This window comes from Heptranchias perlo, chromosome 5 (assembly GCF_035084215.1).
Source record: "Heptranchias perlo isolate sHepPer1 chromosome 5, sHepPer1.hap1, whole genome shotgun sequence".
Classification (NCBI taxonomy): Eukaryota; Metazoa; Chordata; class Chondrichthyes; order Hexanchiformes; family Hexanchidae; genus Heptranchias; species Heptranchias perlo.
In genome coordinates this window covers 116,537,931-116,564,175 of record NC_090329.1, presented here as the reverse complement: position 1 = coordinate 116,564,175, position 26,245 = coordinate 116,537,931, and the positions used below count along the sequence as shown (strand labels likewise).

The 26,245-nt window shown below is 42.3% G+C and overlaps 1 protein-coding gene across 1 annotated transcript in view; it reads right to left on the bottom strand.

Annotated features, from left to right (window-relative positions):
- mrps5 (mitochondrial ribosomal protein S5) overlaps positions 1-26,245 on the bottom strand; it is a 175,541-nt gene that overhangs the window by 106,255 nt on the left and 43,041 nt on the right. Inside the window, exons 3-4 of the mRNA XM_067985077.1 lie at positions 22,091-22,216; positions 17,131-17,364 (exon numbers count right to left, since the gene is read on the bottom strand). Coding sequence (XP_067841178.1) covers positions 17,131-17,364; positions 22,091-22,216 — 360 coding nt within the window. The remainder of the gene's footprint in view (positions 1-17,130; positions 17,365-22,090; positions 22,217-26,245) is intronic.

Below are 26,245 nucleotides of genomic sequence, written 5' to 3'. Positions count from 1 at the left end.
AGATTGAGTTCAACGTTGTGTTTGAAAGGAAGAAACCCGTAACTATTGAGTAGAATGGGTCTATACCGTCTGGAGTTTAGAAGAATGAGAGGTGATCTCATTGAAACATATAAGATTTTGAGAGGGCTTGACAGGGTAGATGTTTAGCGGTTGTTTCCCCTAGCTGGAGAGTTTAGAACTAGGGGGCATAGTCGCAGGATAAAGGGTCGGCTATTTAACACTGAGAGGAGGAGGAATTTCTTCAGAGGGTTGTGAATCTATGGAATTGTCTACCCAGAGGGCTGTGGATGCTCAGTCGTTGAGTATATTCAAGGCTGAGATAGATAGATTTATGGACTCCAGGGGAATCAAGGGGTATGGGGATCAGGTGGGAAAGTGGAGTTGAGGTCGAAGTTTAGCCATGATCTTATTGAATGGCGGAGAAGGCTCGAGGGGCGACATGGCCTACTCCTACTCCTGCTCCTATTTCTTACGTTCTTATGTAACAGCGACTAAGATTCTAAATTTAGGTAAGGCCGACTTCAACGGAATGAGACAGAGACTGTCTACAGTAAACTGGGCAAATCTGTTAATGGGTACAACGACAGAAGATCAGTGGGAGGTGTTCAAAAAAGAATTTAACGTGATACAGAACCAGTTTATACCCCTAATGGGCAAGAGCTCTATATGCCAAAAAAAAGCATCCATGGATGACAAAAGAGGTAAGAGACAACATAAAACTAAAAGAAAAAGCATATAAAAATGCAAAAAAAAAGCACAGATCCTAGCGACTGGGAGAGATACAAAGATTAGCAAAGGGTGACAAAACAGATAGTAAGAGCGACAAAAAGGGAGTATGAAAAGAAACTTGGAAAGGATATCAAAATCAACACAAAAAAAAATTTACAATTATATTCGGAAAAAGAGGGTGGTCAAGAGCAATGTGGGCGCCTTAAAGACTGATAATGGTGATATTGTAAATTAAAATAAGGAAATGGCGGACATGTTAAATAATTACCATGTGTCAGTATTTACAGTAGAGGACACCAAAGGAAACTAATTTTGAATCAGGATGGGGCTCACCATAATTAACGTAAGCAAATTGACAGTAATGAAGAAAATAATGGCACTAAAGAGTGACAAATCGCCAGGACCAGATGGTTTCCATCATAGGGTATTAAAGGAATTAGGTGAGAGCACTGCAGAAGCCCTAACTATAATTTTCCAAAGTTCTCTCAATTCAGGAACCGTTCCTTTAGATTGGAAAATTGCACGTCACTCTGCTATTTAAGAAAGGGGAGAGAGGGAAACTCTGGAATTATAGACCAGTTAGCCTAACATCTGTTATCGGGAAATCACTAGAGTCTATAATTAAGGATATAGAGCGACTGAACACCTTAAAAATTTTCATATGATCAGAGAGCACCAGCATGGACAGCGTGGATTTGTAAAGGGTAGGTCATGCCTGACGAAACTGATAGAATTTTTTGAAGAGGTGACTGAAGTAGTGGACAGGGGAATGTCTATGGATGTTATTTATATGGATTTCCAGAAGGCATTCGATAAAGACTGGATGACGAAAGAGATAGAGAGTAAGATGAAGCAGTAAAGGGGGTGTATGACACATCAGGTTGATAATACAAGTGAGAACCAGGCTGAATATAGAAAGTTCAGAGGGGAAATGGAAAAGGAAATAAGGGGGGCAAAGAGAGAGTATGAGAATAGACTGGTAACTAACATAAAAGGGAATCCAAAAGTCTTCAATAGGCATATAAATAGTAAACGGGTAGCAAGAAGAGGGGTGTGGCTAATTAAGGATCAAAAAGGAGATCTATGCATGGAGGCAGAAGGCATCGCTGAGGTACTAAATGAGTACTTTGCATCTGTTCTTACCAAGGAAGATGATGCTGCCAAAGTCACAATAAAAGAGGAGGTAGTTGAGATACTGGATGGGCTAAAAATTAATAAGGAGGAGGTACTAGAAAGGATGGCTGTACAAAGTAGATAAGTCACCCAATCTGGATGGGATGCATTCTAGGTTGCCAAGGGAAGTAAGGGTGGAAATTGCAGAGGTACTGGCCATAATCTTCCAATCATTCTTAGATACGGGGGTGGTGCCAGAGGAGAATTGCAAATGTTACACCCTTGTTCAAAAAAGGATGTAAGGATAAACCCAGCAACTACAGGCCAGTCAGATTTGGCATTGAAATTTAACGCAGACAAGTGCAAAGTGATACATTTTGGTAGGAAGAACGAGGAGAGGCAATATAAACTAAAGGGTACAATTCTAAAGGGGGTGCAGGAACAGAGACCTGGGGGTATATGTGGAGGTGGCAGGGTAGGTTGAGAAAGCAGTTAAAAAAGCAAACGGGATCCTGGGCTTTATAAATAGAGGCATAGCGTACAAAAGCAAGAAAGTTACGATAAACCTTTATAAAACTGGTTCGGTCACAACTGGAGTATTGTGTCCAATTCTGGGCACCGCACTTTAGGCCTTAGAGGGTGCAGAAAAGATTTACTAGAATAGTTCCAGGGATGAGGGACTTCAGTTACATGGATAGACTGGAGAAGCTGGAGTTGTTCTCCTTAGAGCAGTGAAGGTTAAAAGGAGATTTGATAGAGGTAGTCAAAATCATCAGGGGTCTAGACAGAGTAGATAGAAAGAAACTGTTCCCACTGGTGGAAGGCTTGAGAACAAGAGGACACAGATTTAAGGTGATTGGCAAAAGAACCAAAGGCGACATGAGGAAAAACCTTTTTACGCAGCAAGTGGTTATGATCTGGAATGTACTGCCTGAAAGGGTGGTGGAGGCAGATTCAATCGTGGCTTTCAAAAGGGAATTGGATAAGTACTCGAAGGGAAAAAAATTGCAGGGCTACGGGGAAAGGGTGGGGGAGTGGGACTAGCTGGATTGCTCTTGCAGAGAGCCAACACAGGCTTGATGGGACAAATGGCCTCCTTCTGTGCTGTAACCATTTTATGATTCTATGTTAGCTAAAGTTGAAGCTCATGGAATTGAGGGCAAATTATTGACCTGGTTAGGAAATTGGCTGAGCGGCAGGAGACAGAGAGTAGGGATAATGGGCAGATACTCAAATTGGCAGGATGTGACTAGTGATGTCCCACAGGGATCGGTGTTGGGGCCTCAACTATTCATGTATTTATTAATGACGTAGATGACAGGATAAAGAACCACATATCCAAATTTGCCGATGACACAAAGATAGGCAGCATAGTCCACACAAGAAATACTGTAACAAAGTGACTTCTACAGTGCTGGTTAATAAGTCACTGTTGATTTGTCCAATTTCTTTTGAAAAATCTGATATGTTCCAGTTTTTCTGTTTTTAAAAAAAAATTAAAGCACCTTTATTCAAAATTGGATGAATCTTGTGATGGGATATATTTGGGGGATGAGCTGTCATGTCACATGACAAATTATAGTAATAACTACCAAAAATTCAGTAATTTTATTTATAAAATTATAGAGAGATATTAATAGATTAAGTGAATAGGCAAAACTGTGGCTAATAGATCTCAATGTAGCCAAATGTGAGGTCATTCACCTTGGACCTAAAAAGGATAGATCAGAGTACTTTCTAAAAGGTGGAGGTTCAAAGAGACTTAGGGGTTCATGTACATAGATCATTAAAATGTCATGGACAGGTACAGAAAATAATCAAAAAGGCTAATGGAATGCTGACCTTTATATCTAGAGGACTAGACTACAAGGGGTTGGAAGTTATGATACAGCTGCACAAAGCCCTGGTTAGACCACACCTGGGGTATTTTGTTCAGTTCTGGGCACTGCACCTTAGGAAGGATATACTGGCCTTGGAGGGAGTGCAGCGTAGATTTACTAGAATGATACCTGGACTCCAAGGGTTAAATTACGAGGTGAGATTATACAAAGTAAGGTTGTATTCCCTGGAATTTAGAAGATTGAGGGTTGATTTGATCAAAGTTTTCAAGATATTAAGGGGAAATGATAGGGTAGATAGAGAAAAACTACTTCCGCTGTTTGGGGAGTCTAAGAGTAGGGGGTGTAGCCTAAAAATTAGAGCCACGACTTTCAGGAGTGAAGTTAGGAAACACTTCTACATGCAAAGGGTGGTAGAAGTTTGGAACTCTCTTCCGTAAATGGCAGTTGATGCTAGGAATATGGGGCCACGGCGGATAAATGGCCCTGATTTTTTAAAGGAAATTGCTGGTGCATTGGCGGTGGTGGTGGGGGGGGGGGGGGGGGGCTGCGAAAATCGGGGAGATCCCGAGCGGGTAAGGAAGCCGGCTCCAACCCGCCAACTTCCGGGTTCCCCACAGATGCGTCTGTGTGCGCGCCCGCCTCACAATGCGGAAGTCCCCCCGGCAATTAAAGCCGGTGGGATGATAGTTAAAGAAATAAATGTAAGATACTTTATTTCTGACGTCGTAGATAGTTAAAACTATTTTAAACTTACCTGGGTGGCTTTCCCACAGCTTCCGATTCACGCCTGGTCAAACCAGGCATGAAGGGCCAGATCAGGCAAAAATAAACAAAATAAATTAAATAAAAAACCATTACACAGAGTCAAAAAACAAAATAAACCTACCTTTCCACCCTGCTCCGACGTCCGATTGCCACGCGCACCTTCACCCCCACCACCACCACCACCACCATCCCCCCCCCCCCCCCCCCCGCCCCTGCTGCCAGCCCACCACCATTTCAAAATTGAGCCCATGGAGTTAGGTCACAGATCAGCCATGATCTCACTGAATGGTGGAACAGGCTCGAGGGGCTAAATGGCCTGCTACCATTCCTAAATGCCTCGGCACATCTCTGCACATTTGTACCCCATAGTTCTGGCTATATATTCAATTCAGTTTTTAAATGTTGCACTGCAATGTTCAGGCATTGAAAGTGATGTGTCTACTGCTACTGCCAGGTTACCTTTCTAGGCTTCTCGGTGCTTTTCAATTCAATGCATATTTATGATAACTGTTTTATTGACCAATGCGCAATAGTTATATATATATCAGTGTTAGATTTCATTTGCCATTCATCTGCCCAGTTGCAACAATCTAAATCCTTCTGCAAATCTCCTGTCTCAAATGCTCTCCCTATGTTAGTGTTACCAGCATGAGTTTAAATTTAGATTCAGTATTAACTATTGACTATCAAGGTCTTTTATGTAGATTAGAAACAACAGGGATCCATTCATTGATCCCTGTGGAACATCAATTAACATCTCTGCCCTTCTACCCTCATGGGGTTTTTCAAAAGCTTTTTGAACCTCCAAATAAACTATGCGAGAGTTTGATGACCTACTTTATCTATAATGGCATCAAAGAAGTTTGTCAGATGGGACCTTTCCCTTCTAAATCCACGTTAGCTGTTTCTTGTTAAGCTATTGCTATATAAGTAATCCTCCAGCCTACAACTTAGAATGGGTTCCATTCTTTCACCTACTGGCGGTGGGCTAATAGGCCTGTAGTTATCTGGGTCGAATTTAACAACCTTTTTAGATATTGGCACAATGTTTGGTTAGTTCCAGTCCTGTAGAACCTCACTGGTGCCCAATAAATCCTTCATGATGATAACTAATGCCCTTCAGAATTCCTCCCTAGTCTCCTTCAGCATCCTATCATTTGGCCCAGGTAATTTATTCATCTTAAGTTCCTTTCATTTACAAACACTACTACCACACTGACTTCAAAATCTGAATCCTTCTGGAAAATATTCATTTAGCATTCTAACTATTTTATTTCATTCTGTTTCAGTGACATTTATATTTTGAAATTCAATCTTTTAATAAAAGTGTGAATAGGACATGTGGGACAATTTCTGATTGTGTCTATTTCTCAAAGCAATGCAGTGTCTTACAAAAAAGCAACACTGGTCTAACAGAGACCAGTAAGGGAAACAAATAAGGGAATAAGAGGGGCAAAGAGAGAGTATGAGAATAGATTAGCGGCTAACATAAAAGGGAACCCAAAAGTCTTTTATAAACATATAAATAGTAAATGGGTAGTCAAAGGAAGCTTGGGACCAATTAGGGACAAAAAAAAGGGGAGAGGGACATTTTGTGGAGGCAGAGGGCATGGCGAAGTTCTAAATGAATACTTTGCTACTCTACGTCTTCACTCGAGAAGAGGATGCTGCCATTGTAGCAGTAAAGGAGGAGGTAGTAGCAATCTAGGTTAGGATAAAAATAAAGAGGAGGTACTTAAAAGATTGGCAGTGCTCAAAGTAGAAAGGTCACCCAGTCCAGATGCAATGCATCCTAGGTTACTGAGGGAAGTACGGGTGGAAATTGCAGAGACTCTGGTCATACTCTTCTAATCCTCCTTAGATAGGGGGACAGTGCCAGAGAACTGGAGGATTGCAAATGTTACACATCTGTTCAAAAAAAGGGGCGAGGGATAAACCCAGCACGGATTTGTTAAAAATTGTGTTTGACCAACTTGATTGAGCTCTTTGAAGAAGTAACGGAGAGGATTGATGAGGGTTGTGCAGTTAATGTTGTGTATATGGAGTTGTTGGCAAAATTAAAGCCCATGGGATTAAAGGGACAATGGCAGCATGGATACAAAATTGGCTAGAGGACAGAAAGCAGAGAGTAGTGGTGAACGGTTGTTTTTCAGACTTGAGGGAAGTATACGGTGGTGTTCCCCAGGGGTCAGTATTAAGACCACTGCTCTTTTTGATATATATTAATGACCTGGACTTGGGTATAATTTCAAAGTTTGCAGATGACACGAAACTCGGAAATGTAGTAAACAATGTGGAGGATAGTAACAGACTTCAGGAGGATATAGACAGACTGGTGAAATGGGCAGACACATGGCAGATGAAATTTAACACAGAAATGCTAAGTAATATATTTTAATAGGAAAAATGAGAAGAGGCAATATAAACGAAATGGTACAATTTTAAAAGGGGGTACAGGAAAAGAGAAACCTGGGGGTGTCTGTACACAAATCTTTGAAGGTGGCAGGACAAGTTGAGAAGGCTGTTAAAAAAGAAAAGCATATGGGATCCTGGGCTTTATTAATAGAGGCATAGAGTATAAAAGTAAGGAAGTTAAGCTTAACCTTTATAAAACACTGGTTAGGCCTCAGCTGGAGAACTATGTTCAATTCTGGGCACCACACTTTAGGAAAGATGTTAAGGCCTTACAGAGGGTGTAGAAGAGATTTCGAGAATAGTGCCAGGGATGAGGGACTTCAGTTGCGTGGAGAGACTTGAGAAGCTGGGGTTGTTCTCCATAGAACAGAGAAGGTTAAGGGGAGATTTGATGGAGGTGTTCAAAATCACAAACGGTTTTGACAGAGTAAATAAGGAGAAACTGTTTCCAGTGGAAGAAGGGTTGGTAACCAGAGGGCACAGATTTAAGGTGATCAGCAAAAAAGCCAGAGGCGACATGAGGAAACATTTTTTTTTTAAACGCAGAGTTGTAATGATCTGGAATGCACTGCATGAAAGGGTGGTGGAAGCAGAGTCAATAGTATCTTTCAAAAGGGAATTGGATAAATACTTGAAGGGAAAAAATGTACAGGGCTATGGGGAAAGAGCAGGTGAATGGCACTAGTTGGATAGCTCTTTCAAAGAGCCGGCACAGGCACGATGGGCCGAATGGCCTTCTCCTGTGCTGTACCTGCTATGATACTATGATAAAGATTGAGTAAAACCCAATGGAGTCTTTGTTTAAAATGGCAGAGGTGACAAGTGTTCAGAATCAGACTTTGAAACTGTAGAGATTAGAAGGGATTGAGCTAAAGGAATTTGAACTTTTGGGGAAAAAGTTGCAACAGTGTGAACGGCAACCAGTAAATTACATCCAAAGTTTTGCATTTCTGGAGACTGAAGAGATTATATAACCTAATGTTCATTTTTCCACGCTGCTGAATAGAACATGTCAGTTAGAGCACAGGTAATGAGATATTTTTGTACAGCCAGATTCCATTTCCAAGGTCAGATGCAGCTAATGAAAATGTCATCATTATGACTGTAATAAGTGTGCAATTTTCAGATACTGAGCTGTCTTAAAAATACCAGCCTACTGAAAGTTAGATCAATATTTACCAAATTTGCATTCAATAGAATGAAAAACAAAACACTGAATGACAACTTACTTCCAAATCTGCATCTATTGAACTGAGACAGAAATGTGAATGCCAATTTTGCAACTGCAGCTTACTTACCTGAATGTAAAAAAAAACTTGTCTTCTACATAATTGACAATCAATCCATTCATACTATTAAGATATTGGTAAGTCTCTAATGCAACAAATGGGAGGAAAAGCTCTGCAATCACTGAGCTGGAATAAGCTGCCTGACGCTAATCTAACTACTCAGCAGATAGCACTGGTTAACAAGGTAATCACTGTGTACTTAGCCATCACAACTGTGCAGCAACTGGCTGTTTTTTGTCTCAAAATTGCACTGGACAATCCACTTGCTACAAAGGCATTTGAACAAAACCAAAAGTGACAACTAAACACAGAACAAGGAGTCACAGCGGTATTCACATAGTTCAGTGCCTCATCAGTACTTCTGAATCAATTTAATCACACACAATAGTTCCCCTTCCCCAACTGTTTTTGTAACTGCTCCAATTCATAATCACTGGCTGAATGTCAGTTATAGAACAGTGTGTTGGTTGGAATAAAAATTAATGTAATAAACTGATAATAATTTGAGTTACAACTAGTTGAGCGCCCAATGGCATTCCTCATGCGTAGCCTGGGATCTGTGACGACTCTGTTCCTTTAATACTGTTGCTCAGGTACTTTCTGTGGGGAAGTAATCTAAGTAGGCCCTGACATAAATCAGAGTTTAATTACTGTCTGGTCATCACCAGGTACTTGTAAATTTTCCAGCTCAAGGTAAAAAAAAAATGCCTATCTTTCCATTTTCTTTTTATACTTTTGACTTTGTAGTCTGCCATCTGATGAACTCTGAAAACTTTTATATAGAAAGACAAGGCTCTAGAAAACAAAGAGAGAATCTGATGTCATGCATTCCGAGGATATCAATCAAAAATTTCACCAGTTCAACTAGAACTTTTACAGGTTGAGGACCAGCACAGTCATCTGAAATGATCCAGGTGTAACTAGATGGCCTTCCACCACCATGGTTCAATGAGTCTCTCAGTGCCTCTCTGGATGCAAACACTGCTATTGAGGTGTTATTGCTGGCCATAAGCTCTCTGCAGGTCGATCCGGCATTGGCCTTGATAGCTTCCAGTTGACAAAATTGTTATCCTCTCAATTGCCCCTGCTGGGTATTCTTCAGGTAAGGATTGGAGGACTGCTAACCTTGTACCATTGTTTAAATAGGGACCGAGGGATAGACCGAGTAATTACAATCCAGTCAGTCTAACCTCGGTGGTGGGCAAATTATTGGAATCAATTCTGAGGGACAGGATAAGGCACGGAGTAATCAAGGACAGTCAGCACGGATTTGTTAAGGGAAGGTCGTGTCTGACTAACTTGACTGAATTTTTTAAGGAAGTAACAAGGAGGGTAGATGAGGGTAGTGCATTTGATATAGTCTGCATGGATTTTAGCAAGGCTTTTGACATGGTCCCACATGGCAGACTGGTCAAAAAAGTACAAGGATCTAAGGGAAAGTGGCAAGTTGGATCCAAAGTTGGCTCAGTGGCAGGATGTTTTTGTGACTGGAAGGCTATTTCCAGTGGGGTTCCACAGGGCTCAGTACTAGGTCCCTTGTTTTTTTGATATATGTTAATGATTTGGACTTAAATGCAGGGGGCATGATTAAGAAGTTTGCAGATGATACAAAAATTGGCCATGTGGTTGACAGTGAGGAGGAAAGCTGTAGACTGCAGGAAGATATCAATGGACTCAATAAATGGGAGGAAACAGAAAAGTGTAGAGGAAGTGAGGGACCTTGGAGTACTTGTCCACAGATCCCTGAAGTTAGCAGGACAGGTAGATAAGGTGGTTAAGAAGGCATATGGAATACTTTCCTTTATTAGCCGAGGCATAGAATATAGGAGCAGGGAGGTTATCCTGGAACTGTATAAAACAGTGGTTAGGCCACAGCTTGAGTACTGTGTACAGTTCTGGTCACCACATTACATGAAGGATGTAATTGCACTGGAGAGGGTGCAGGGGAGATTTATGAGGATGTTGCCAGGACTGGAGAATTTTAGCTGTAAGGAGAGATTGGATAGGCTGGGGTTGTTCTCTTTGGAACAGAGGAGACTGAGGGGAGATTTAATTGAGATGTACAAAATTATGAGGGGCTTAGATAGAGTGGATAGGAAGGACCTATTTCCCTTAGCAAAGAGGTCAGTGACCAGGGGGCATAGATTTAAAGTGATTGGTAGAAGGATTAGAGGGAAGCTGAGAAGATTTTTTTTCACCCAGAGGGTGGTGGGGTCTGGAACTCACTGCCTGAAGGGTTGGTAGGGGCAGAAACCCTCAACTCATTTAAAAAATACCTGGATGTGCACCTGAAGTGCCGTTACCTACAAGGCTACGGACCAAGTGCTGGAAAGTGGGATTAGGCTGGGTGGCTCATTTTTGGCCGGTGCGGACACGATGCACCGAATGGTCTCCTTCAGTGCCGTAAATGGTCTATGATTCTAGGACAAAGTTCAAGTGCTTTTATGCTTACCATGTTATTTTATGGTCTGAGAAAAATGGCTCTCCTGAGCTGCTCTCCCACAACGTGCTGTTCTCTCGTGTTCATGCTGTGTCAGAGAATCATAGAAATTTACGGCACAGAAGGAGGCCGTTCAGCCAATCGTGTCTGTGTCGGCCAAAAAAGAGCTTTCCAGCCTAATCCCACTTTCCAGCTCTTGGTCCGTAGCCTTGTAGGTCACGGCACTTCAAGTGCATATCTAAGTACTTTTAAATGCGATGAGGGTTTCTGCCTCTACCTTTCAGGCAGTGAGTTCCAGACCCCACCACCCTCTGGGTGAAAAAAAATTTCCTCAGCTCCGCTCTAATCCTACTACCAATCACTTTAAATCTATACCCCCTGGTTATTGACCTCTCTGCTAAGGGAAATAGATCCTTCCTATCCATTCCATCTGGGCCCCTCATAATTTTATATACTTCAATTAAATCTCCCCTCAGACTCCTCTGTTCCAAAGAAAACAACCCCAGCCTATCCAGTCTTTCCTTATAGCTAAAATTCTCCAGTCCTGGCAACATCCTCATAAATCTCCTCTGCACCCTCTCTAGTGCAATCACATCTTTCCAGTAATGTGGTGACCAGAACTGTACGCAGTACTCTAGCTGTGGCCTAACTAGTGTTTTATACAGTTCTAGCATAACCTCTGTGCTCTTATATTCTGTGCCTCGGCTATTAAAGGAAAGTATCCTGTATGCCTTCTTAACCACCTTATCTGTCTGTCCTGCTACCTTCAGGGATCTGTGGACATGTACTCCAAGGTCCCTCAGTTCCTCTACACCTCTCTGTATCCTCCCATTTATTGTGTATTCCCTTGACTTGTTTGCCCTCCCCAAATGCATTACCTCACACTTCTCTGGATTGAATTCCATTTGCCACTTTTCTTCCCACCTGCCCAGTCCATTGATATCTTCCTGTAGTCTACAGCTTTCTTCCTCACTATCAACCACATGGCCAATTTTTGTATCGTCTGCAAACTTCTTAATCATGCCCCCTACATTTAAGTCTAAATCATTGATATATACCACAAAAAGCAAGGGACCTAGTACTGAGACCCCACTGGAAACAGCCTTCCAGTTGCAGAGACACCTGTCGACCATTACCCTTTACTTCCTGCCACTGAGCCAATTTTGGATCCAACTTGCCACTTTCCCTTGGATCCCATGGGCTTTTACTTTCCTGACCAGTCTGCCAATGTGGGACCTTGTCTATTCATTCGGAGACCAGCTCAGCAAACAGGCCTGGGAACATCATGTTATGACACAGTTTCACAGAGTGGGCAGGCCGGGAAATCTGCCATTGAGCCAGTCCCATGTTTCAACATGCTCATTTTATGACAAAAGCTTGACCAACGCACTGAACTATCTCAGCCCACTAAACAGGCCACTTGAGGAGGAGATCATTGATCTGATGGTAAATTGGGCGTTCATTTATTCCTGTGAATGCTGTCGGTGGCGCAAGAGTTGACACACTCCTGTAAAGTAAAAGGGCCTTCAGTGGTATATATCTGTGATTCCTCGGCCTGCATTTACTATACTGTCTCTATAATTTACACTTTAGGCGTAACAGGCTCAAGGGCCAGAATGGATTACTCCTGTTCCTATATTCCTATGTAAACTTGTTAAACCATGACTGGAATTTCACTCCAGCTATTCTACTCAGCTTCTTCTGGTAAGGTTCTCTGCACTGCGTTTTTGTTTGTGAAGCTTTAAATGTACAGCTTTAAAAATAGGCTTTAATTTTGAACAAATAATCCATTAAAGAAGGTAACTGAGTGGGGGAAGGGATGGGGAAAATCACAAGGATAAGAACGGGGGAAAAAAGACAAGAGATCCATAATAATAAATCGTCAATGCAAATTAAGAACCAAACCCAAATTGTATTGGTTATGCAATGGCATTTAAAGGCTCAGAAGGGAAGCCAATGGCAAGTATTTTCAGTACAAAGTAGATACCTATGGTATAGCTTAAAGAAAAACAAGGGGCATATGTAGTGGGGAAAATGCTGGAGTCTATGATAAAAGATGTGATAACAGAACACTTGGAAGGCATTAACGGGATTGGACAAAGTCAGCATGGGTTTATGAAAGGGAAAGCAGCTTAACAAATCTACTGGAGTTTTTTGAGGATGTAACTAGTAGGATAGGGGAGAACCAGTGGATGTGGTGTACTTGGATTTTCAGAAGGCTTTTGATAAGGTCCCACACAAGAGGTTAGTGTGCAAAATTAAAGCACGTGGGATTGGGGGGAATATACTGACATGGATTGAGAATTGGTTGACAGACAGGAAACAGAGAGTAGGAATGAATGGGTCTTTTTCCAGGTGGCAGGCAGTGACTAGTGGGGTACTGCAGGGATCAGTGCTTGGGCCCCAGCTATTCACAATATATATCAATGATTTGGATGAGGGAACTAAATGTAACATTTCCAAGTTTGCAGATGTCACAAAGCTGGGGTGGAATGTGAGCTGTGAGGAAGATGCAAAGAGGCTCCAATGTGATTTAGACAAGTTGGGTGAGTGGGCAAGAACATGGCAGATGCAGTATAAAGTGGATAAATGTGAGGTTATCCACTTTGGTTGTAAAAACAGAAAGGCAAATTATTATCTGAATGGTGATAGATTGGGAAAAGGGGAGGTGCAACGAGACCTGGGTGTCCTTGTACACCAGTCGCTGAAAGCGAGCATTCAGGTGCAGCAAGCAGTTAGGAAGGCGAACGGTATGTTGGCCTTCATTGCAAGAGGATTTGAGTACAGGAGCAGGGATGTCTTACTGCAGTTATACAGGGCCTTGGTGAGACCACATCTGGAGTATTGTGTGCAGTTTTGGTCTCCTTATCTGAGGAAGGATGTCCTTGCCATGGAGGGAGTGCAACGAAAGTTTACCAGACTGATTCCTGGGATGGCAGGATTGACGTATGAGGAGAGATTGGGTCGACTAGGCGTATATTCACTCGAGTTTAGAAGAATGAGAGGTGATCTCATCGAAACGTATAAAATTCTAACAGGACTAGACAGACTAGATGCAGAGAGGATGTTCCCGATGGCTGGGGAGTCCAGAACCAGGGGTCACAGTCTCAGGATACAGGGTATGCCATTTAGACACGAGATGAGGAGAAATTTCTTCACTCAGAGGGTGGTGAACCTGTGGAATTCTCTACCACAGAAGGCAGTGGAGGCCAAGTCATTAGATGTATTCAAGGAGGCGATAGGTATATTTCTTAATGCTAAAGGGATCAAGGGATATGGGGAAAATGCAGGAACAGGGTACTGAGTTAGACGATCAGCCATGATCATTTTGAATAGCAGAGCAGGCCTGAAGGGCTGAATGGCCTACTCTTGCTCCTATTTTCTATGTTTTTATGTTCTATATCTTCAATTTAATTACACATTTTCTATGTACCTGCTCCTACGGCCATTCTGATGTAGATTAAGAGCACAACCTGTGTGCGCGCCCTGGCACAGCTTCATTCACTAATGTAGAACGCAGCACATCACACTAGCCTGGGTGATCAACGAGAGGCCCCCAAGCTAATCATTTCCTAGCTTGGGTGAATCTCTATGGATGAGAAACTGTTAATAAATTGAGCTTTGTTTTTTTTCAATTATACAGATGGGGAGTACTTTGTACTGAAATTATTCCCCCTAGGTTTTCTTTCTCGTTTGATCATTGTATAATTAAGTTCAGTTTGTACAAGACAAAATATTTGGGATTGGCGTGATGTATGAGGTGCCTGAAGCTATATAATTTGAAAATTTGAAAAACAAGGACAAAGCTGACTCTAGGATTTTTTTTAAGCTAATAATCTATTTAGATTCCCATGTTCTGGAACTACTAGAAATCCAACATTAGAGTAATGAACCAAAGTTGAAAAAAAGTTGAATAATGATGCTGTGGCCCCAGATTCTAAATATAACAAAAGGCAGTATCTATTATACTTGCTAGTAACATCAGCAAAATAAATAATGCATAAACTTTATTTGTATCACACTGACAAGATGTCCAGTTATACAACTGAATCTGTTCTATCCTTTCCAATTGGAATGTTGACTAATAAAGAAAGCTAGGACATTAAGCCAGATCAAGTACAACAACTTCCATTTATATAGCGCCTTTAATGTAGTAAAACATCCCAAGACGCTTCATGGGACAAAAATTGACACCGAGTCAAAGGAGGAGACGTTAGGACAGGTGACCAAAAGCTCGCTCAAAGAGTTAGCTGTTAAGGAATGTCTTAAAAGGAGGAGAGAGAGATTACTACTAAGATTACTACACCTACAGAATGGCAATCCAGCACATCATGGGTGCTAAATTCAAGAACATAATCTATGCATGAGTGGGATATCTTTCAACAATGCTCTTGGGAATTGTTAAAAGATTCAATTATTTTTAAAAAAATACAAGTCATTAATTTTTCAGTTGTGTGATCAATAAAGAATATGGAGGTATGAAGAGATTTTACTCACTTTCAAATGCTTTGTGCAAATAATATAAAAATTAACTTACACATAAAATGCCTGCAAAGCTGGGAACCTACACAATGTCAGCACATCTCTGTAGATAGAGGTGAATAGCTTCTAACCTCTTACGACCAATTAGAAAAAAGCTGACCAGTACAATCCCAACAATGAAACAAATGAATCCACAGAGACTGTTTAATAAAACTTGGATCATAATTTGATGATCTAGCTTCTTAACCATCCAGGTTCCACCAACACAACTTTCAATAAGTCTAGATCAGAAACTGGGAGGATCATATTTATTAGGCTGACTAGAACTTCAACAACCTTAAATAGTCTCACAGTATCACTACATTCATTTTACAGGGTGTGAAATTCAGCTTCAGCGGTAGCGCAAAACAGACGATAGTGAATCGGCAGCCCGATTTACACCTGGCCCGATTTTCTTTTAGATTAGTCAGTCGCTGTTGCCCATTTTGAGCCGCCACCGAAATCGAATTTCACCCCCTATTTTTGAAAACAAATGCACAAGGGACAATTTAGCTACAAAGCTGCCACATCACTACTGGCAGTATTACCTTGGTTAATTGGCAGCAGTGGCACCAATGTGGTACTCCTGCTGCCAACGACACCTGATAGTGTAAAAGAGGCAAATCCTGTGCCTCTGACCACGTCCAGCACCTAGATTTCCTGCGTGTTTTCAGCTCCTGAAGGCAGCACAAGATGCGTGCCTCCACTTGACCCAATAAGGAACCACCGGGGGGGAAGAGCGGCATTCCTATGTTGTGGGTGTCGGTTTTACTAACACTCTCCTGACATCCTAAAAATATGAGACCTGAAATTGAACCCAGTGTCAACAGAGAGTGAGCTTCTCAAGTATTAGTCTGAATCATGTGGGTAAGGCTGGGGAAAGGAATATGGATTTACCTAGGAGTAAAACTGATGGTTTCATACCAAGTAGAGTCACTCAGCGACAAGCGGCTGAAGATTAGAGAACCTTATGTTTACTCCAGACCTCCATCCCAGAAATCAGGGCAAACATTTCATTGGGATTGGGTTTCAGGTTCCACATCTCTTCAAACATGCATTCCTGATTGAGCCTGTACCATTTCAAACTTGATACAGTCACTATAACGACAACATAGTTACTATTGGCCCTGACTACCTACAAATTTATACTAGCAGCAAAAGTTCAAGTCAAAGTCTAAATATATATACAGTAATATTTCAAATGGGGTGATCTGATCGAAGTTTATAAGATATTAAGGGGAACAGATAGGGTGGATAGAGAGAAACTATTTCCGCTGGTTGGGGATTCTAGGAATAGGGGGCACAGTCTAAAAATTAAAGCCAGACCTTTCAGGAGCGAGATTAGAAAACATTTCTACACACAAAAGGGTGGTAGAAGTTTGGAACTCTCTTCCACAAACGGCAATTGATACTAGCTCAATTGCTAAATTTAAATCTGAGATAGATAGTTTTTTGGCAACCATAGGTATTAAGGGATATGGGCCAAAGGCAGGTATATGGAGTTAGATCACAGGTCAGCCATGATCTTATCAAATGGCGGAGCAGGCACGAGGGGCTGAATGGCCTACTCCTGTTCCTATGTTCCTAAATATTATTTTTATTTTTAGTCAGGCAAAAACTACTTCACAACAAAAGAAACTTACTTTCTATAGCGTTTGACTGGAAACCCGAAATGGCTCAGCAGCTGTAGCAGTAGAGTATAGTACTCTGAACCATTCAACCAGAGATAAAAACCCGGCCCTGACTAACACTAGAACCCCACCAATACAGGCCACATTTTGGTAGTTCCTGAGCAGGCTGCCAAATAGGTTAATTTATTAAACCAAAGCGCTTCACCTCTGGGTTGGGGATGACTGGAAGAACCAACTCGACCGTGAAGTAATAATATACCTTGTGTCATTCTATTACAATGGTCCAGCAGCAGTGGAGAAGTCTGTGGTACAGACCATATTTCTTTATTTAGGCAATGTTTGTTCCTGCTACAATTTTTAAAAAAACTTCGACATCTTTCTTTTACCTCCACTGGGTCCAGGGTCAGGGGGACCCAGGCTGATGCCACCCCAGGAGCTGCCGGTCCAGCCTCTTTCTCTTTTAATTTTCATTTTCTTTTTCCTGTCCCATTCCTCCCGTTGTCGAATGACTTCAGCCTGCAACTCTTCCTGCCGTGTTTGGTCACGCTTTCCAATTGATTGAATGGTTCCACTTTTCACAACAGGAGCATTTAAACCAGGCCAGAGGAACCCAGCTCTTCCTAAAAAAAAAATCAAAAGAGCTGCTTATTTTGCAATCAGCCAAGGACACTAACTCCTATAGATTAACAGGAACAGTGTGAACATAAGAACTTCAAGAAGTGTACTTTCATACCATATTCCTTCCGGAAATTGCATTCTCTAGAATGTAAGGAGTACAAATCATTCGAAGTGCAAAAACTATCAGTACTACATAACTCCAATTTCTATCTCTCTCAAATCTGCTCTTCCTTCACTTTTACAAATGACTAACTGACTAATCTTCCTTTTCCTCAGTTTTATCTTCTTTTCCTCATTCCTAATTTATGTTCTTTTTTTAGGTTCAATTTATTGCTTATTGAAGTAAGTTTAGATAACAATATAAAGAGATATTATTTTAATCACTACTGGCCATTCCGTGACCACCATCTTCTAAAAGCATATTGCATCGTCAAAGCTCTTCAAAATTTATCGTCTATGCAAATATTGTTCATCTGCAATTAATGGGAATGACTTTGCCAAAGTTACTTTTAGACATATTTAAAACAAAGGCTCGATGCCACCTGCTAAAACAACGTGCACATGTAACTCCGCTTTTTAAGAAAGGAGAGAGAGGGAAACCAGGGAATTATAGACCAGTTAGCCTAACATCTGTTGAGGGGAAAATGCTGGAGTCTATAATAAAGCATAAGGTGACTGAACACCTCGAGAATTTTCAGTTAATCAGAGAGAGCCAGCATAGATTTGTGAAAGGTAGGTCGTGCCTGACAAACCTGATTGAATTTTTTGAAGAGGTGACTAAAGTAGTGGACAGGGGAATGTCAATGGATGTTATTTAAATGGACTTCCAGAAGGCATTTGATAAGGTCCCACATAAGAGACTGTTAGCTAAGATAGAAGCCCATGGAATCGAGGGAAAAGTACGGACTTGGTTAGGAAGTTGGCTGAGCGAAAGGCGACAGAGAGTCGGGATAACGGGTAGGTACTCACATTGGCAGGATGTGACTAGTGGAGTCCCGCAGGGATCTGTCTTGGGGCCTCAATTATTCACAATATTTATTAACGACTTAGATGAAGGCATAGAAAGTCTCATATCTAAGTTTGCCGATGACACAAAGATTGGTGGCATTGTAAGCAGTGTAGATGAAAACATAAAATTACAAAGCGATATTGATAGATTAGGTGAATGGGCAAAACTGTGGCAAATGGAATTCAATGTAGACAAATGTGAGGTCATCCACTTTGGATCAAAAAAGGATAGAACAGGGTACTTTCTAAATGGTAAAAAGTTAAAAATAGTGGATGTCCAAAGGGACTTAGGGGTTCAGGTACATAGATCATTGAAGTGTCATGAACAGGTGCAGAAAATAATCAAGAAGACTAATGGAATGCTGGCCTTTATATCTAGAGGGCTAGAGCACAAGGGGGCAGAAGTTATGCTGCAGCTATACAAAATCCTGGTTAGACCGCACCTGGAGTACTGTGAGCAGCTCTGGGCACCGCACCTTCGGAAGGACATATTGGCCTTGGAGGGAGTGCAGCGTAGGTTTACTAGAATGATACCCGGACTTCAAGGGTTAAGTTACGAGGAGAGATTACACAAATTTGGGTTGTATTCTCTAGAGTTTCGAAGGTTAAGGGGTGATCTGATCGAAGTTTATAAGATATTAAGGGGAACAGATAGGGTGGATAGAGAGAAACTATTTCCGCTGGTTGGGGATTTTAGGAGTAGGGGGCACAGTCTAAAAATTAGAGCCAGACCTTTGAGGAGCGAGATTAGAAAACATTTCTACACACAAAGGGCTGTAGAAGTTTGGAACTCTCTTCTGCAAACAGCAATTGATACTAGCTCAATTGCTAAATTTAAATCTGAGATAGACAGCTTTTTGGCAACCAAAGGTATTAAGGGATATGGGCCAAAGGCAGGTATATGGAGTTAGATCACAGATCAGCCATGATCTTATCAGGCACGAGGGGCTGAATGGCCTACTCCTGTTCCTATAACATGCCAGTAGTCCCAGAATCATAGAAAATTTACAGCACAGAAGGAGGCCATTCGGCCCACCGTGTCCGCGCCGACAATGTGGAGCTGCATCTCTGATTATCAGCACAAGTTCCTGAACCTTGCCATTGTACTGTGCTGTTGAGGTACTACTGCAGTCAGACACTGCCAGAGGACTGGAGGATTGCAAATGTTGCACCCCCTGTTCAAAAAAGGGAAGAGGGATAAAACCCGGCAATTACAGGCCAGTCAGTCTAACATCGGTGGTGGGGAAACTTTGAGACACAATAATCTGGGACAAAATTTACTGGTACTTGGAAAAGTATGGGCCAATAAATGAAAGTCAGCAGGATTTGTTAAAGGAAAATCGTGTTTGATTAACTTGATTCAGTTCTTTGATGACATAACGGAGAGTGTTGATGAGGGTAATGCAATTGATGTTGTGTATATTGACTTTCAACAGGCATTTGATAAAGTACCACATAATAGAATTGTTAGCAAAATTAAAGTCAATGGGATTAAAGGGACAGTGCCAGCGTGGATATAAAATTGGCTAAGGGACAGAAAACAGAGTAGTGGTGAACGGTTGTTTTTCAGATTGGAGGCAAGTATACAGTGATGTTCCCCAGGGGTTAGTTTTAGGACCACTGCTTTTTTTGATATATATTAATGACCTGGACTTGAGTATAAGGGTATAATTTCAAAGTTTGCAGATGACACAAAATTCTGAAATGTAATAAACAATGTGGAGGATAGTAACAGACTTCAGGAGGACATAGACAGACTGGTGAAATGGGCAGACACATGGCAGATGAGATTTAGTGCAGAGAAGTGTGAATTGATACATTTTGGTAGGAAGAATGAGGAGGCACAATATAAACTAAACAGTACAATTTTAAACTGAGTGCAGGAACAGAGAGACCTGGGGATGTATATACACAAATCCCTGAAGGTGGCAGGATAAGTTGAGAAGGCTGTTAAAAAAGCATATGGGATCCTGGGCTTTATTAATAGAGGCATTGTGTACAAAAGCAAAGAAATTATGCTAGACCTTTATAAAACACTGGTTGGGCTTCATCTGGAGTATTGTGTTCAATTCTGGACACCATATTTTAGGAAGGATATCAAGGCCTTAGAGAGGGTGCAGAAGAGATTTACTAGAATGATACCAGGGATGAGGGACTTCAGTTATGTAGAGAGACTGGAGAAGCTGGGTTGTTCGCTTTAGAACAGAGGTTAAGGGAAGATTTGATGGAGATCATGAACGGTTTTGATAAGAGTTAATAAGGAAAAACTGTTTCCAGTGGCACAAGGGTCGGTAATCAGTGGACACAGATTTAAGGTATTTGCAAAAGAGCCACTGGCGACATGAGGAAACAATTTTATTTTACGCAGCGAGTTGTAATGATCTGGAATGCACTGCCTGAAATAGTGGTGGAAGCAGATTCAATATAACTTTGAAAAAGGGAATCGGATAGAATCATAGAAAATTTACAGCACAGAAGGCGGCTATTCAGACCATCGTGTCTGCGCAGGCTGAGAAATGAGCCACCAGCCTAATCCCACTTTCCCGCATTTGGTCCATAGCCCTGCAGGTCACGGCTCTTCAGGTGCATATCCAGGCACTTTTTAAATGAGTTGAGGGTTTCTGCCTCTATCACCCTCTCAGGCAGTGAGTTCCAGACCCCCACCACCTTCTGGGTGAAAAAATGTTTTCTCATTTCCACTCTAATCCTTCTACCAATCACTTTAAATCTATGCCCCCTGGTTATTGACCCCTCCGCTAAGGGAAATAGGACCTTCCTATCCACTCTATCTAGGCCCCTCATAATTTTGTACACCTTAATCAAATCACCCCTCAGCCTCCTCTGTTCCAAGGAAAACAACCCCAACCTATCCAATCTGTCATCATAGCTAAAATTCTCCAGTCCTGGCAACATCCTCGTAAATCTCCTCTGCACCCTCTCTAGTGCAATTACATCCTTCCTGTAATATGGTGAGCAGAACTGTGTGCAGTACTCAAGCTGCGGCCTAACTAGTGTTTCATACAGTTCCAGCATAACATCCCTGCTTTTATATTCTATGCCTCGGCTAATAAAGGAAAGCATTCCTTATGCCTTCTTAATCACCTATCTACCTGTCCTGCTGCCTTCAGGGATCTGTGGACATGCACTCAAGGTCCCTCACTTCCTCTACACCTCTCAGTATCCTCCCATTTATTGTGTATTCCCTTGCCTTGTTTGCTCTCCCCAAATGCATTACCTCACATTACTTGTAGGGAAAAAATTTACAGGCCTATGAGGAAACAGTAGGGGACTAACTGGATAACTCAGAACCGACACAGGCACGATGGGCCAAATGGCTTCCTCCCATGCTGTACTGTATCGTACTAAGATACTTCCTTACAGAGAGGCAGGAGAGCAAACGTCAGACAACAAATCATCCAAACAGCCAAATCACCAACTCAGCTGTGTCACTGGCAGAGACCCGGCAGCAGCTTGGCTACTGGCCCTCTTAGCGCAAAAATGTGTGCCAGGAGTGCTGTTGATGACACGGGCATTCGCATCTAATAGTCAAATGACATTGTCCCTGGGAACCGGGATGAAGTCAAGGCAAGGGCAAACGGATGGGCAGAAGTCCAGTTGCATTGCACTTCCTATAACCGACTGGGGCTTTGTGAATTTCAACCCCAGCTTCTCAGGGTATTTTGAAAGTTCTGAGCAGGGTGAAATGTTGCAGTTACTTACCTTCACCAACCATCTGTCCTCTATTCAAATCTTTCTTTATCTTCCTCTTAGTTCGTTTACCCCTGCCCTTTCGTGCTCCGGCACCAAATTCTGCCATTACACCCCGCCATAATTCATCTGCTGTCACTGTTGAGAAATGCACAATTTCCAAGTGAACAAAGCCACAAAATCAGTGTTTGAGATTGGCATACTCTACTGCTAGCAGTTCTAGGTTAGAATCTTATAAGTAAAATTCTGCCATCACTTCTTCTTTGAAGTCCTACTCTTACTTTATGCAGAAATTTATATGCAGCAACAGCGAGTATGTAAAATGGTGCTGCAGGCACTAAAGAGCTTAGGACGTAAATAGCTCAATTTCTGTTTTGACAGGTGAAAGGATAATGACAGACCAAGTGCCTAGGAATGCGTAGTCGGTATAAAGGGAAATAAAATGAATGGAGCCTTTACGTAGTATCATATATTTTTCATTGTCTCACTCCAAAGTAGCAATGTTCAACATAAAGTAGTCAGTACCATATTTTACAAAATGGGTTTATTTTGTAACAGTTCTATTCATGTTTCAAAAACTACCCAATTGTATTCTAATAACTGAAAGCATGACCTCCAAAGCACAGGTGTAATGCTGCATACCATAAAGTGGGGTACCCAAACCATGGCTTGTGTGCCACATGTTTACAAATTTAATGTGGCCCACTGGACAAATTGCTCTAACCCAGAAATGATCCCTTCTGCTCCTCAGCAGAGTGAAGCAAATGCTACAAACAAAAAGCATGTTTACCTTTGAAAGACCTGCTAGCTGGAACAGCCAATCTGCTGATGAGGAATGACAATCAGGCAGGTAAAACTGCCAGTTCTACACGGGGTTTAGGTTCCCATTCTCAGTAGCGCTCCTCTCCGCCACCAATTGGGATCTGCAGTACTGTGGATTCTTGAGACAGATCCTGACAAGAGGGGGCGGGAGTTGTGTTACTATGAGTGGAGGATGGTATCAGACTTATCACTCCTAACGGGACAGCCACCAGCACTACTCGAAATACCAGAAATTCGACTTGAGCCCAAATTCGGCTTCGAGATTAATTTAAATGCCACTGGAAAAGTAGGGTGCCAAACCCCACAGCTCGTCACTCGGGGAGAGTGGGAAATCGGCCAGCTCCTAAACTGCGACAGCTGGTAGATTAAATCTGTAAACAATTTTACAACACCAAGTTATAGTCCAGCAATTTTATTTGAAATTCACAAGCTTTTGGAGGCTTCCTCCTTCCTCAGGTGAATGTGGAAGGAGGAAGCCTCCGAAAGCTTGTGAATTTCAAATAAAATTGCTGGACTATAACTTGGTGTTGTAAAATTGTTTACAATTGTCAACCCCAGTCCATCACCGGCATCTCCACATCAAGATTAAATCTGGGTGGCGACGAAGTGATCCTGGAGGGGTGTGGGCAGCCTCGAACGCAACGGTAGAGGGCTTGAGTTTTTAAAAATAAAAATTTTCTGGGCCTTTTTTTGAGCAGCTTCCAGTATCCCTTTAAGAATTGCTGGTTAGCCTGGTTAACGCCCTGGAACAACTTGGCGGAGAATGGTCGGAGTAAGCTCCACCCTTTTGTACCTGAATTTCACAACTGGTGTAGAACCCCGATTTGCATATTTTAGTCTATTTCAGATGGATGCCCTGGACGACCAAAAGTCACCTGAGCCAATATGGCGTTCAGTGGACTTCCAGCGCAGTTTGAGCACAGCAGATCACAGCATAAAATTAGGAGGTCTATTGCCAGTTTTACAGCAGAAAAGCGGGCAGCCACGAGTTGAATTTCCCCCCCATATGTCAGATTGTTTTGTTCCCTACTGGGAGATCAGTTGTTTCTGCCAGCAGCTTTTTGAGAGACGAGCACTTTTCATTAAAGTAGTGCTCACCCCACTCATATGTGGGTCTGTGTCTGAAGTGAGAAAGCTCAGCGAGCCCATTTTGAAGCAACCGACATTCATCCAAACCAACCGTGAAGTGGCTTGCATTGGATTGCTGTACCTGTGTGTGCCAGCAATCCTGCCACCTCCAGCAGTTCGTCAGAGCCCAATTATTGTCTGTTGTTGGAATTGTTATCTGTTGTTGGAGGTTGTGCAAATAATAGGGTAATAATAGGGTAATAATAGTGGGGGATTTCAACTTCCCCAATATTAACTGGGATACTCAGAGTGTAAAAGGCTTAGAGGGTACAAAAGGCTTAGAGGGTACAAAATTCTTAACGTGCATCCAGGAGAGCTTTTTGAGCCAGCATGTAGAAAGTCCTACAAGAGAGGGGGCGGTACTGGACCTAATTCTCGGGAATGTGGCCGGCCAAGTGGAAGAAGTGCGAGTAGGTGAGCACTTTGGTGACAGTGACCATAATTCGGTGAGATTTAAGGTGGTCATGGAAAAGGATAGGGAGGGGCCGGAAATAAAGGTTCTAAATTGGGGGAAGGCCGATTTTAATAGGATAAGGCAGGATCTGGCCAAAATGGACTGGGATCAGCTGCTTGTAGGAAAATCCGCATCGGAGCAATGGGAGTCTTTCAGAAGGGAGATTGAGACCATACAATGGCAACGTGTTCCCGTAAAGGTCAAGGGTGGTTCCAAGAACTCCAGGGAACCTTGGATGTCAGGGGATATACGAGAATGGATTCGGAAAAAAAAGGAGGGCTTTTGGCAGATACAAAAGGCTAAAGACGGAGGAAGCCCGAGAGGAGTACAAAAAGTGCAGGGGGATACTTAAAAAAGAAATTAGGAGATCAAGGAGGGGCCATGAAATAACACTGGCGAGCAAAATAAAGGAAAATCCTAAGATGTTTTATAAGTATATTAAGGGTAAGAGGATGACTAGGGAAAAAATAGGGCCCATTAAGGACAAAAATGGCAATCTGTGTGTGGAGCCGGCAGATGTAGGAGGGGTTCTAAATGAATTTTTTGCATCTGTTTTCACTATGGAGAAGGACGATGTAGACATAGAAATACGGCAGGGGGACTGTGATATACTCGAACATATTGACATCGAGCGGGAGGAGGTATTGGCGGTTTTAGCAGGCCTAAAAATGTATAAATCCCCAGGCCCGGACGAAATGTATCCCAGGCTACTGTGTGAGGCAAAGGAGGTGATTGCGGGGGCTCTAACACATATATTCAGAACCTCTCTGGCCACAGGGGATGTGCCAGAGGACTGGAGAACCGCTAATGTAGTACCATTATTCAAGAAGGGGAGTAGGGAAAAACCGGGGAACTACAGGCCAGTGAGCCTAACATCAGTGGTAGGAAAATTATTGGAAAAAATTCAGATGGACAAAATTAGTCTCCACTTGGAGAAGCAAGGATTAATCAGGGATAGTCAACATAGCTTTGTCAAGGGAAGATCATGTCTGACTAATTTGATTGAATTTTTTAAGGGGGTGACTAGGCGTGTGGATGAGGGTAACGCAGTGGATGTGGTATACATGGATTTCAGTAAGGCCTTCGATAAAGTCCCCCACAGGAGACTGGTCAAGAAGGTACGAGCCCATGGAATCCAGGGTGCCTTGGCACTTTGGATACAAAACTGGCTTAGTGGCAGAAGGCAGAGGGTGATGGTCGAAGGTTGTTTTTGTGACTGGAAGCCTGTGGCCAGTGGGGTACCACAGGGATCGGTGCTGGGTCCCTTGCTGTTTGTGGTCGACATTAACGACTTGGATATGAATGTAAAAGGTATGATCAGTAAGTTCGCTGATGATACAAAAATTGGTAGGGTGGTAAATAGCGAGGAGGATAGCCTCAGTCTGCAGGACGATATAGATGGGTTGGTCAGATGGGCGGAACAGTGGCAAATGGAATTTAACCCGGAAAAGTGCGAGGTGATGCACTTTGGAGGGACTAACAAGGCAAGGGAATACACAATGAATGGGAGGACCCTAGGCAAGACAGAGGGTCAGAGGGATCTTGGTGTGCAAGTTCACAGATCCCTGAAGGCGGCGGAACAGGTAGATAAGGTGGTAAAGTAGGCATATGGGATACTTGCCTTTATTAGCCGAGGCATAGAATATAAGAGCAAGGAGGTTATGATGGAGCTGTATAAAACACTGGTTAGGCCACAGCTGGAGTACTGTGTGCAGTTCTGGTCGCCACACTACAGGAAGGATGTGATCGCTTTGGAGAGGGTG